The sequence below is a fragment of the Rhinopithecus roxellana genome, chromosome 1 (genome assembly GCF_007565055.1).
Source record: "Rhinopithecus roxellana isolate Shanxi Qingling chromosome 1, ASM756505v1, whole genome shotgun sequence".
Taxonomy (NCBI): Eukaryota; Metazoa; Chordata; class Mammalia; order Primates; family Cercopithecidae; genus Rhinopithecus; species Rhinopithecus roxellana.
In genome coordinates, this window is record NC_044549.1 from 100,943,219 (window position 1) to 100,957,179 (window position 13,961).

The 13,961-nt window shown below is 37.1% G+C and overlaps 1 protein-coding gene across 1 annotated transcript in view; it reads right to left on the reverse strand.

Annotated features, from left to right (window-relative positions):
- The window catches only part of GMPS (guanine monophosphate synthase), a 76,725-nt gene that overhangs the window by 37,686 nt on the left and 25,078 nt on the right, over positions 1-13,961 (reverse strand). Inside the window, exons 2-4 of the mRNA XM_010365895.2 lie at positions 12,146-12,327; positions 7,513-7,627; positions 1,592-1,689 (exon numbers count right to left, since the gene is read on the reverse strand). Coding sequence (XP_010364197.1) covers positions 1,592-1,689; positions 7,513-7,627; positions 12,146-12,327 — 395 coding nt within the window. The remainder of the gene's footprint in view (positions 1-1,591; positions 1,690-7,512; positions 7,628-12,145; positions 12,328-13,961) is intronic.

The following is a 13,961-nucleotide window of genomic DNA, read 5'->3' on the forward strand; positions in this document are numbered from 1 at the left end:
TTTCTAATTCTAAAAGACTAGGTACTGCCCAACTCTGTTGTACCAATGTGGACCTCTAGTGCCAAACAAATTAATGATACTTAGTTAAGAAAGTGTTACTTAAGAGATTTAAGTAACATTAATCAAATGTAATGTGTAGACTTTCTCTGGACCCTGATTCAAACAAATCAACCATAAAAATATACTGTTTACGTTATGGAAAATCTGACTAAGAACTCAATATTAAATAATATTAAGGCACGGCCAGGTGTGGTGGCTCATGCCTGTAATCCCAGCACTTTGGGAGGCCGAGGCAGATCACCTGAGGTCAGGAGTTCAAGACCAGCCTGGCCAATATGGTGAAACTCAGTCCCTACTAAAAATACAAAAAAAAATCGCCTGTAATCCCAGCTACTCGGGAGACGGAGGTGGGAGAATCACTTGAACCTGGGAGGTGGAGGTTTCAGTGAGCTGAGATCGTGCCACTGCACTCCAGCCTGGGCATGCAACAGAGCGAGACTCCATCTCAAAAATAAATTAAATTAAATTACAAAATAAATAATAAATAATATTAAGGAATAAAAATGTAAATTAAAAATAAAGCAAGAAGATAAAGTACATTAATGCCAAAAAGATATTTTGGGGTTTGTTGTTGTCATCATTGTTTAGGAATAGTATAGGTTGTGATAGAGTCTCAGAATTTTAGAACTAGAAAGACAGAAAAATGTCAAATCTTAACCAAATCTTTATGCTTAAAGCTTCTTCTGGTATATCACAAACAAAATTCCTGAAATGGTTCTCAAAATTAGTCACATGAAATAGGGATGAGTATATGTGTCAATACCTCTCCATTATGAAGCTGAACAAGCACTGCCTTTCAAACTCATTTTGGCAATGAGTAACTTCAGTTTAAAAAATTCTTTTGAGCAACCTTGGCTTTTTTATTAATCTTCCTTTGAAAAATAATAATCTCCGGCAGGGCACGGTGGCTCATGCCTGTAATCCCAGCACTTTGGGGGGCCGAGGTGGACGGATCACAAGGTCTAGGAGTTTGAGACCAGCCTGGCCAATATGATGACACCCTGTCTCCACTAAAAATACAAAAATTAGCCGGGTGTGGTGGCTCACACCTGTAGTCCCAGCTACTCGGGAGGCTGAGGCAGAAGAATCGCTTGAACCCAGGAGGCGCAGGTTGCAGTGAGCTGAGATGGTGCCACTGCACTCCAGCCCGGGTGGCAGAGCAAGACTCCGTCTTGAAAACAAAACAAAAAAAGAAAAAAAAGAAAAAGAAAAATACTAATCTTTAAAAACAGATCAAAGAGTGAAAAGGGAAAATACAAATGTTGATATCACTATATATGATTCCAAATAGGGTTCCACAACTGCACAGGTGTTTTCAAATTTCTTAAATACCTTCCTTACTCCCTATTAACATCACCACCATCCCATGTTGTCTTGACACTCAACTGGAAGGCAAACATGACAATTACACTTGTGGTCACTACTATACCCTTAATTTTGTTTATGAATTATAGAATCTCCAATTGTGAAAAATAACAGTATCAACTTTAAATTAATTACTACTGTTCTTATTCATCTAAAAATGTAATACCTGAATAATGAACATGTATTATCCACACTAATGTTGAAAACTCCATCTTCTCTAACACTTTTTTTGTGCACAGTACCTCCAAATACCTTATTCATCATCTGTTCAAAGAAAAAAATTAATGTTAATAGAAATCAAAAGAAAAATATCCATTTTGCTATACTGATTTAATAATTTATATTATTTCTTTTCAGAACACCTGATGTATCTGTATCCCCAAAATAAAAGGAGTTTAATAAATGTAGATCATTTGGTATTGTTATATATAACTATACAGTTATTAACAGGCATTGTTATAAAACAAAATTGGATTCAAAATTTTACCTGTGGTTAAGTTTTGTTAAACACTGGCAGATTTTCCACTTAGTGTACTTTAATGAATTCATCTGCTTAAAAATAGATATCTTAATTACTTACATTTGAGTTTGATTTCAAAGCATTTTAAAAGGTATTCTGAGTTTGGAAAAAGCTACAGCAAACAACAAGAACGTTATACCAGAACAAGAATTAGACAATAAATTTCTCCAAGCTATTTAAATCTTTGGCTCCAAAGGAACAGTATGAAAGCCTGCCGAAGGCTGTGCTGTAGAGATGGGATAAGCAGGAAAATCTGGCCTTTCAGTTAAGCTCATCTGTTCAAGTCCCATAAGCTTATAGACTGATTTCAAATGGTCTCTTCAATTCAGCACCTCCTCTGTTAATCAATCTTTTCTTATTTATCATTTACATGTCCCAAACTTCCCACCTCAGATAAATATACACAAGATTTTTGCAAACATTAAATCTGCAGTGATATAAACACTCCCACTCATCTTAGTGCATCTGTTCCACAACAGGTATCAGAAGATATCTGCCTTAATAATGTGTAATGCAGGTTGACCCAGCCCCTGACAGAAAATAAGACAGACGACTTAAATAAATGTTCATTCTTTTAACTCAGAGTAGCATATTCTTCAAAACCATTACCAAATGGTGCCCTCTACATTCTCCTTTTAGGTATTCACAATACACTGTCCCACAATAAAGGTTTGCATTCGCTCTAGCAGTAAAGACACCTGCTAGCACTTGTTTAACACAGTATTTGTCAAACTAAAGACTCAGAAACAAAACTCTTTACTGTAGCACATTAACTAACATGCAGTTTAAGAAACATTGCTATGGTCTAATCAGTTCCCTTGACTCTAGTCTTGCCCATCTTCCAGCAATGTTCTAGAGACCTACCAATGTTAGCTACTACAGTATAAAGATGATTATGTTAGTCTATGATTAAATTCTTCATTAGCCCTCTAGCATCTACAGCAAGGGTTGGTAAACTTTCTGTAAAGGGCCAGAGAAAAGTATTAGCCTCTGCAGGCCCTGTGTCTGTACCAACTATTCAGTTCTTGCCACTGTAGCTCAAAAGCATCCACAGACAATACTTATAAAGAAATGCGTGTGACTGTTCCAATAAAACCTTATTTATGGACACAGACTTGAATTTTATTTTCACACATTACAAAATATAATTATTTTTCAATTTCCCAATCATTTAACAATGTAAAAAAATCATTCTTTGCTTGCAGGTCATGCAAAAACAGGTGGCAGGCCAGATTTGGTCTATAGGCCATAGTTTACTGACGCCTGGTCTACAGGATAAAATCCAAGTTCCTTATATTAAACACAAGACTTCCTTACCTGACCCTTGTCTAATTTTTGGTTTCACCTTCCCCCCATTTTCTACTCCAGTCCATTCAAACTAGAGTGATTACCAAAATAGACTATGTTCTTTCCTCCCTGTCTTCAGGTCTCTTTACAGCCCAAGGGCCATAGCAAAGTATATGGCCAGTATGGATTCCTGATAAACCCCAAGGTTCTAACTGCCTCAAGGAAACCCATATAGTACTCCAGGTCCACCACCCAATCAGATCAGATCCTCTTATCTTTCTTATATATCAAAGTTTTCTAAGTTTTAGAATGGGAAGGCAGAAAGAGAAGGAAATTCTGCCCAATAAAAATAATTGGACAAAATCTTGTGGGAGTATATAAAGAAGCCAAGTAAAACCATAAAGAGTGAAGAGACAAGTCACAATCCAGAAGGTATCTGCAATAATATATAGTTGGGAAAAGTTTAGTATCCAGAATATATAAAGGCTCCCACAACACAATAACAAAGACAATTTAATATAAAAATGAACAAGTATCTATAGTAAAGCAGACACAAATGGCAAATAAACATGAATCTTACAATAACAAGGAAAATTAACTTTGAGACTACAATGTGACCCCCATTTAATACCTTTGCAGATAAGAAAATACAAAAAGAAATCTAATCATGTCAAGGGTTGGCAGGGATATAGAGCAGAAGATGTTTTTATATATTGTTGTGGGAACATTTATTGAGGGAAAAAATTATCATTTACCTAGTGAAGCTGAAAATGTACATTATGACCCAGTATTCCTACTGCCAGTTACCCTGGAGAAAATTTTGTGTATGTATAACACTAGAAAACAAATACAAAAATATTCATGGCAATATTGTCTATAATAGAAAAAAACTAGAAAGCCAACAGTATGAACACTGGAATGTAAAAGTAACATGCTATATTCAAACAAATTCAATAGTGAAAATGAATAATTTACAGTAAAATGTACTAACACGAACGAATCTCAAAACCAAAGTTGAAAATAATACAGGTAGTATGACTTCACTTATATATAGGTCAATAAACAAAACGAATATATTATTTAGGAATATAAACATACATACTATAAAACTATAAAAAAAAAGAAAGGGAATGAATAATAAAATTCAGGAAAGTTGGTAGCCACTGATAGGAAGAGAAGAATGTGAATGGAGACATACAAAGAAAGTTTCAAAAGCTCTACCGATATTCTGTTTTTTATGCTGTGGGGTGTAAATCAGTAAGAGATATAAAAGGGAGCAGTATAGATATTTTTCTTCTAAAGCAAAGAATCACGAGGAAGCAATTAGAAAGACTGTCAGGAGAGTCCAGTTAATGGGAAAAGATGGTATATAAGACACTGAAATTGCTCAAATTTCAGAATGTCATGGGGGGCAAAGGTATACACTTAGGTACTAAAATTACCCAACCTAGTTACTAAGTAGCAGCCCTTTACAAACCATACATTAGCTAGACGGCATCATCTATATCCTTATTTTATGGAAGGACAAATTCTGCCCAAATAACCAAGATCGGCATATCCCATTATCTTACTACAAAAGTTCAGATGATAATAAAGGCAAAAATTGTTATGCATTTAACATCAGCAGGTCTGGCTTTGGCTGTAAGATATCCTATCGAATGACAGAACAATTTGGCCTTATAATTATATCAGGAAACTGACATAATGGGGAAACACTAAGCCATTATCTCTTAAATTAAAGGAGCATTTTTCAGACATATTTCACTCTAAGTAGGCCCTAAAAATATATCTTGTGAGATTCTTCCTTAGGAGAAGTTACAATGCCTCTCAATATACTAACAACCATTTAATATAATTTTAAGTTGTGCTATATGATTAACAATGAGTACTCGACAAAGAAAATCAGTAAATTACATAAATATACGACACCCTGGGACAAAAAAAAAGAAGTCAGCCAATATCCAACATTCAACTCAATCAGGGTGCAGGCTCTTCTAAGACTACTAGATGGAAAAATCTTTCTTTTTGCCAAGTCAAATTCATAATCACTTTTCAAAGAACACTGAAAGGAAAAAAGAGGCTTTTACTATAAAATGGAAAATTGTACACCTACTTTGGAACATAGTTTTGGCAATTTCTTACAAAACTAAACATACTCTTAAAAAACGAGTTAGTAATCATTGTCCTTAGAATTTACTGAAAAAGCCGAACATTTATGTCCACACAAAAACCTGTACATGGATGTTCACAGCAGCTTTATTCATAATTACCAAACTTGGAAGTCACCAAGACGTTAGTAGATGAGTAAGTAAACTGTCGCTTCCTGAATAGGTAAGTGAGTGAATGAACTGTGATACATCCATACAAAGGAGTATTATTCAGTGCTAAAAAGAAATTAGCTACCCAGACTGAAAAGACATGGAAGAACTTTAAATGGACATTACTAAGTGAAAGAAGCCAATCTGAAAAGGCTACATACTGTATGATTCCAACTATATGACATTCTGAAAAAGGCAAAACTATAAAGATGATAAAAAAATTTGAGTGGTTGCCAGGAGTTGGGGGATGAATAGGTAAAGGATTGGGCAGTCAAAATACTATGCATAATACTACAATGGTAGATACATGTCATTATACATTTGTCCAAAACAATAGAATATACAAAAATCAAGAATGAACCCTAATATAAATAAGGACTTTGGGAATAATGATGTGTTGATGTAGGTTCATCAGTTATATCAAATGTAACACTGGTGTGGGATATTGATAATGGGAGAACCTATGCATGTGTAGAGGTTGGAGGTATTTAAGATATTTCTGTACCTTCTTAATTTTGCTGTGAATGTAAAACCACTCTAAAAACAAAGTATTTGAAAAAAAAAAGAAAGAAAAGAAGAAGAGTACCTTATCTCAAGACCTCAGTAAGTCCCTACTTATTCTTACTTTTTTTTTTTTTTTGAGGAGTTTCCCTCTTGTCATTCAGGCTGGAGTGCAATGGCACGATCTCCGCTCAACGCAACCTCCACCTCCCGGGTTTAAGCGATTCTCCTGACTCAGCCTCCCAAGGAGCTGGGATTACAGGCATGTGCCACCACACCCAGCTAATTTTGTATTTTTAGTAGAGATGGGGGTTTCTCCATGTTGGTCAGGCTGGTCTCGATCTCCCGACCCCAGGTGATCCACCTGCCACGGCCTCCCAAAGTGCTGGGACTACAGGCGTGAGCCACTGCGCCTGGCCAAATTTTTCTATTTTTAATAGAGATGGGGTTTCCCCATGTTGGTCAGGCTGGTCTCGAACTCCTGACTTCAGGTGATCCGCCCGCCTCAGCCTCCCAAAGTGCTAGGATTACAGGCGTGAGCCACCACGCCTGGCCTATTCTTACTTTTGATATAAAACCAATGTACATATACTTATTAATTAATGTTACAGTGGAGACACCTGACAGATACCATCTTGATCAAATAATCCAAGTTAACATCACCCATCATGCCACAAATCCACACCGTGTGCCTCCTGATAAGATGCTCTGAGAAGCACAACACCAATTCTGTGATATTCCTGCCAAAAGTTCATAACCTGAATCTAACAATGAGGAATCATCACAGAAACCAAAGTCGGGAAATGTTCTACAAAATAACTAACACATACTTTTTAAAAATACTTTCATGGTCATGAAAGAGAAGGAAACACTGAAGAAGTTTCAGACTGAAAGAGTCTAAAGAAACAACAACTAAAAACAACACATAGTCCTGACTGATCTGTGGCCCTATAAGGGATATTAATGAGACAAACTGTGAAATGTGAAGGAGTCTGTGGATTAGATTCTAACAATAAGTCAATGTTAACTTTTCTGACCTGGATAGTTGTACTGTGGTTAGGCAGTGAGAGTGTCCTAATATTTAGGAAATATAAGTAACAGGGCATCACGTGTGCAACTTTCAAACGGTTCAAAAATGTCAGCAACTGGAGTATTAGGTAAAGGTATACAGGAGCTCTGTGTACTATTTCTGAAAATTTTATGTAAATTTGCATGTCCAAGGTTTTTTTTAAATGGATAGTGTTTTGTTACATGAAATAGTATACTTACTATTCTGGAAATAGATTCCCTATCAGGCCAGTTCTGCCATACTAGTCTGGCAATTCACATATTTGTAATATTTGCGCAAGTGATCTCATCCAACTAATCTTAAATATCCTAAAGAGAGAAAATACTAACACAGTATGAGTCACAAGCAGAATAAAATATAAGTAAGCTTTCAAAACAAATTTGCTGACATACCTGCATGCCATAGCAAATTCCAAGAACAGGCTTGCCAATAGTGAATATTGCTGGATCAAACCAAGGAGCATCTTCGGCATACACAGAATTAGGTCCTCCAGAGATGATAATAGCACTGTGATTTAAGGAACAATCAGTGAAGAATCTCTGTTAATTTTTACACAAGGTCTATGCCCTCTCTCCCTTGGGCCACTGAGGGAAACAAGATTCAGAAATTTTGTTGTTTTTGGTAGAATGTAGCAAATTCTAATTATATCACAGCGAATTACCATCCTACATGGTTTAATTATTTTTACTGTACTTTACTGCAATGTTTAGAAGTCTATCAAGCATTTACTTGTTAATAAGCACAAACTTCCAAATAGATAATACCAATGTTTCTATCTGTGATACTTAGCATGGATTTGTTTTACTTCTTTCCTTATCAGTGGAAGAAGTACATAAGAATTCTGGAGATGGTGAAAACACGGGTCTTCTCAGAGCCTAGCAGGTCACAGAACAACTGAAGGTATTATGAAAGCCCTGGGTGGCTCAGAGCAAAATACTCTACAACAAAAGACGGCAGAATAGAAAGTATAAATTACCTAACTTTGCCTGTTTACAGCATCCACCATCCCCAGCAATTTTCCCTGAGCCCAGGAAAGGGAGCTAATAACAATTCCACCCCACATGCCCTGCTCTCAGAAATCAGGCCAGTAGTATAATTTAGCTACCTTACAATTTGCAGAGCATGGGTTAACTTGGGAGTCAAACTACTACACTAAGGGAAAACTCCAAACTGAGGCCTATGTTCCTCTCCTGGCCATTAATACATCTACACTGGCCATCAGTATTCACTCAAAAAATTTAAACATTTTAATATCAGGAATTTCACAAAAATTCACATTTCTGGATCTTTCTTTAGGGAAAAAAGAATCTGGAAACACTGGGCCTTCACTCCGGTATAACTACAATCAACTGGAATCATAAAGAGGCTTGCACCTTCAAGCTGTATATGCTCTCCAGTTTGCCACACATGCCCACTCACACAATAAAGGTATACTTAGTCCTTTTATTCAATTTAAGGTACTCTCTAACTCATTTCGAGTTTGCAGATAAATCGGTTTCATCTGTATTTCAAAGAAAAAGGCATTGTAAAATCTAATCAAAATTTACTTACAAATTTGGATTGCAACACACTTTTTAATTAGTGGTTCCCTGTAATATAAAAATATACAAAGTATATTGCTAGATTTATAATACATCCAGAAGAATAATATGACGTAAGTCAAATTTATTTTTTAAAAAAATCTCAGTAAGGCTGGGCATGGAGGCTCACACCTGTAATCATAGCACTTTGGGAGACAAAGATGAGCAGACTGCTTGAGCCCAGGAGTTCAAGACCAGCCTGGGCAATATGGCAAAACTCCATGTCTACAAAAAATTTTAAAAAATAAAAAACAAAACAGTGAGAGAAAAAAAAAATATTCAGCAAGCTAGGTCATTTTTTTAAAAAACAGCAATTTCAATGAGCTCAAAAGCACCTTTTGAACTTTGTATGGGCAACCTGAGACGTGGTAAACATTTGCCAGCATGTGTACTGCAAAAGAGAGATGGATGACAACCTACTCAGATGATAAATATGAGATCTTTAAGATAACAATTCTAAATGGAGATGGGGTTACCCCTAAGGGTAGATCTATAACCTAACTCCTTAAAAATACAGAAGCTAAGGTCAGGTGCAGTGGCTCACACCTGTAATCCCAGCACTTTGGGAAGTCGAGGCGGGCGGATCACGAGGTCAGAAGATCGAGACCATCCTGGCAAACATGGTGAAACCCTGTCTCTTACTAAAAATACAAAAAATTAGCCGGGCGTGGTGGCGGGCGCCTGTAGTCCCAGCTACTTGGGAGGCTGAGACAGCAGATTGGGGTGAACCCAGCAGGCGGAGCCTTGCAGTGAGCTGAGATCGTGCCACTGCACTCCATCCAGCCTGGGCAACAGAGTGAGACTCCGTCTCAAAAAAAAAAAACAAAAACAGAAGCTGAAATTCTATAAAACATAATAACCAAGACCTCTAGATTCTATTATATTATACTTAGTTTCACAAAGGATAACCACCATGGGACTGCCTAGTACTCCTTAATCTGCTAAATAACTCAAGGATATGAGATTCTTAGTGCTATTAAAAAAACAAAAAAGTCATGGACTTAGTTAAGGATAAAACTCAAGCAGTACTTAAACCAATTATGAACGTCTTATTTCAACAAATCTTTAAAAGCTAATCACTCTTTGAGCCTTCCATTTCTACCCTGCTATTTTGAAACTAACTTGCAATTACAAGGCCCAATAAGCCATAATTCATTCCAAATACCAATTTTATGTATCAGGCAGATCAAGCTTCTAAAAATAGATGGGCCACGTGGGGTGGCTCACGCCTATAATCCCAGCAGTTTGGGAGGCTTGAGGCAGGCAGATTACCTTAGGTCAGGAGTTCGAGACCAGCCTGGCCAACATGGCAAAACTCCATCTCACTTAAAAATGAAAAAATTAGGCCGGGCGCGGTGGCTCAAGCCTGTAATCCCAGCACTTTGGGAGGCCAAGACGGGCGGATCACGAGGTCAGGAGTTCGAGACCATCCTGGCTAACACGGTGAAACCCCGTCTCTACTAAAAAATACAAAAAACTAGCCAGGCGAGGTGGCGGGCGCCTGTAGTCCCAGCTACTCGGGAGGCTGAGGCAGGAGAATGGCATAAACCCGGGAGGCAGAGCTTGCAGTGAGCTGAGATCCGGCCACTGCACTCCAGCCTGGGCGACAGAGCGAGACTCCGTCTCAAAAAAACAAAAAAAAAAAAAAAAAAACAAAATGAAAAAATTAACCAGGCGTGGCAGCACCTGCCTGTAATCCCAGCTACTCGGGAGGCTGAGGCAGTAGAATCTGCCAGGTTGAACCTGGGAGGCAGAGGCTGCAGTGAGCCGAGATTACACCACTGCATTCCAGCCTGAGCAACAGAGTATGAGACTCCATCTCAAAAAAGTAATAATAATAACAAAAATAAGTAGATTGAGATGTCTCTCATGTCACAAGATGTTCTAGAAAAGGGGTGGTCAGATAGTTATTTCTGCAGAAAGGATTATAGTAATAAAAGCCACAGTGATATAGTTCCTATTCTCCTGCTACATAAGGGAAATTTGAGGTACAAGCTGAACCTAGACACTGTTTATGACCAAGTGACATGAAACTCATTAGATTTCTCTCGCCAAGTATTCAGCTATCCTATTCTAGTATCTATTTAGTCTGTTACTTTGCTGGGGATTTTTCATTTGTTTTGGGTAAAGGGAATGACGGAGCTCTGATCTGACAGAGAGCCATTCAGATTTATCACAAAGTTTTTTGATCCCTCTAAAAAACTAGTTCTTACTGGTAAATAGTCAGCTGAATTAGATAAACTCAAGGGTCCCTTATTACTCTAAAATTCTATAGTTTAAAAGAGAGAGTCATTTTTTATCTGTATCCTAACACTAGAGCAGAATTAAATATAAACACACCTTTTCTAATTTCTAATTCACTCTACTTCAGAGCCAAAAAATCACAGGATAATGCACACATGTCTGTGAAGTCTTTAAAAGTTCTTTTAACCACTTTCACACTAGAAAGATAATTCTTTTAAGAAAAATAAAATTTTAAATTTTGGGAGAAGCATAGTACATCTAATATTAAAGTTTAAAAGCCAATTAAGGACATAAACTACAGTTGCTTGCTTCTACGTAACAGTCTTAATTTAAGAAAAAACAACAATTAAAAAAAAATTAAAAAGCATGACATTGGCCGGGCACGGTAGCTCACGCTGGCAATCCCAGCACTTTGGGAGACTAAGCAGGCGGATCACCTGAAGTCAGGGGTTCGAGACTAGCCTGGACAACATGCTGAAACCCATTCTGTACTAAAAATACAAAAATTAGCCAGGTGTGGTGGCATGTGCCTGTAGTTCCAGCTACTCCAGAGGCTGAGGCAGGAGCATCGCCTGAACCCAGCAGGTGGAGGTTGCAGTGAGCCAAAATCGTGCCACTGCACTTCAGCCTGGGTAACAAAGTGAGACTCCGTCTCAAGAAAAAGAAAGCATGACATTAACCAAAATAGCTGCTAAAGGAAGAAACGATATAAGCTGGCTGTTATTTTGACTAGTTCTAAGGGTACAAGCTGTCAAAATTAGCCTGTATATTAGATTTAAGAAATCTTCTCCATACTTTAGAAACTAGTCTATTGGGACAGGAAGCAAAAACACTTATTGTACACAGATTTCTTCTCTTTGGAGTATTCTAGCCAACCTCCTACTTTCCTTTGATAAAATGCTTTTGGGTAAATGAATGAATGACCACAACAGCTACATCTAACTCTGACCCACAAATCCTATAAAACATAAAATACTCAAAAGATAATAAGTTCTTTCAACTGTGCAATTAAAATTAATCCTTTTAAACTGGAAGCTTAAATTTTTCCTTTTTCTCCCCAAATCAGAGCCATGGGAAATTTCTCATAAAACCATTCCATATCTTATTTTCGTAGAAAAATTCAGTGCTCAAGCAAATTAATAATAAAATATTCCACAATCTAAGTTCAGTCTCCTCATAAAAAGATTAGTGAAAAGCCTACCGGAATCCTTGTTCTTTTATAGCAAATGCTGGTGTTTCCAAGGGGAAAATTTCAGACTGCACGAACAGTTCCCTCACTCTTCGGTCTATGACTTTCCCGTACTGAGCACCAGCATCCAGAATGACAACAGCTCCTTCATAGTGGTGGTGGCCATCCTTAAGGTCTCCTCCAGCATTCTCCAGCTGCCAATATCAATACAAATACAAAGTCTTAATTATGAAAATTAAAGTTACAGTACTTAAAAAAAAAAATTAATGATCACTGTCAGCTCCAAAAAAACACAGGAATGAAAACTTAGGACTTTCTGAGTTACCAATTCAAAAGACCCCTTTTAAAGGGAAGATTTTAATATATATCCATGCATGGGCATATGTTAAACACTTAAACTTAATAAATGCTACCATTTATTGACTATGTAATATAGTGATCGTGTGTACATATACCTTATATATATGACCTAATGGTAGGATGAGCATACAATCCAGCTGTGCCAAAATATAGTCCTGGTTTATGTTCCTTATATGGACATTATTATTAACAGTACATCCTTTCGATCTCAAAGTGTCCCAGTTTGGACAATAAGTTATTTGGTCGCCCTATCAATAGTCACAACATTTTTATGAGGGATATATACTGATAGGGAAACTAAAAGTTTGATGCCAGAGTATAAGCATGGCCAAATTCACTGTTAGGATTTTTTTGTATTATCTGAGGAAAATGATATATGCATTTAACTCATAACACTAAGATTTGTAAAAGGCCTTTTAGGCCGGGTGCAGTGGCTCACGCCTGTAATCCCAGCAATTTGGGAGGCCAAGGCAGGTGGATTACCTGAGGTGAGGAGTTCAAGACCAGCCTGGCCAACATGGTGAAACTCTGTCTCTACTAAAAATATAAAAAATTAGTTGGGCGTGGTGGTGGGCACTGTAATCCCAGCTACTGGGGAGGCTGAGGCAGGAGAATCGCTTGAACCCAGGAGGCGGAGGTTGCAGCGAGCTGAGATCATGCCACTGCACTCCAGCCTGGGCAACAAGCGAAATTCTGTATCAAAAATAAATAAAAATAAAAAGACTTTTTAATTCTAATCGCTGTCAGGTATACATGGATAACACTTTTCTGGAAGGTTAATTTGGCAAAATGTCAAGTTGTTAACTGAAATATACTGAAATACTTACCTGGAAGATGTTTCAAAATAATGCAAAAGTAGGTGGCTATGGATGAAACAAGATTGCTCAGGTACTAAAATCACTGAAGTTGGGGGATAGGTACATTAAGTTCATTGTACTAATCTGGTCTCTATCCTGGGTTTTTTGTTTGTTTGCCTGTTTTTCTTTTTTTTTTTTTTTTTTTTGGTATATTTTAAATTTTACATAAAGAAACTCTTTAAAAGTTTCTGTGTACCCTGGAAATCCACTTACAGGAAGCATATACAGTATAATGCCACTTAAATATGGCTTGTATGAAAGTGTAAAAGTCTGTATCCATGCATAAAAAAGGAAGAATATGGCTGGACATACACCAAAATATTAACAGAGTGATGAAGTAGTTCATCTAAGTAATGGAACTATACGTGATTTTATATTTTTATTTCCTTACACTCTTCAATATGTCCTAAATGTTTACAATAAACATATTAAGGGAGGTCTTCTCCCTCTAGTTGTAAAATTTGCACATAAAAACCTTAAGTCAATCTGTTAGCCACTTGTGTAATCTTTTCCACCCTTCATCCCTTCTCCATTTGTCTGCAAAAAATAAATGCAGGCCTCACCTACAACACCATTATTCCTTCTGCTGCAAAAAAGGAACAAGTGTTCAG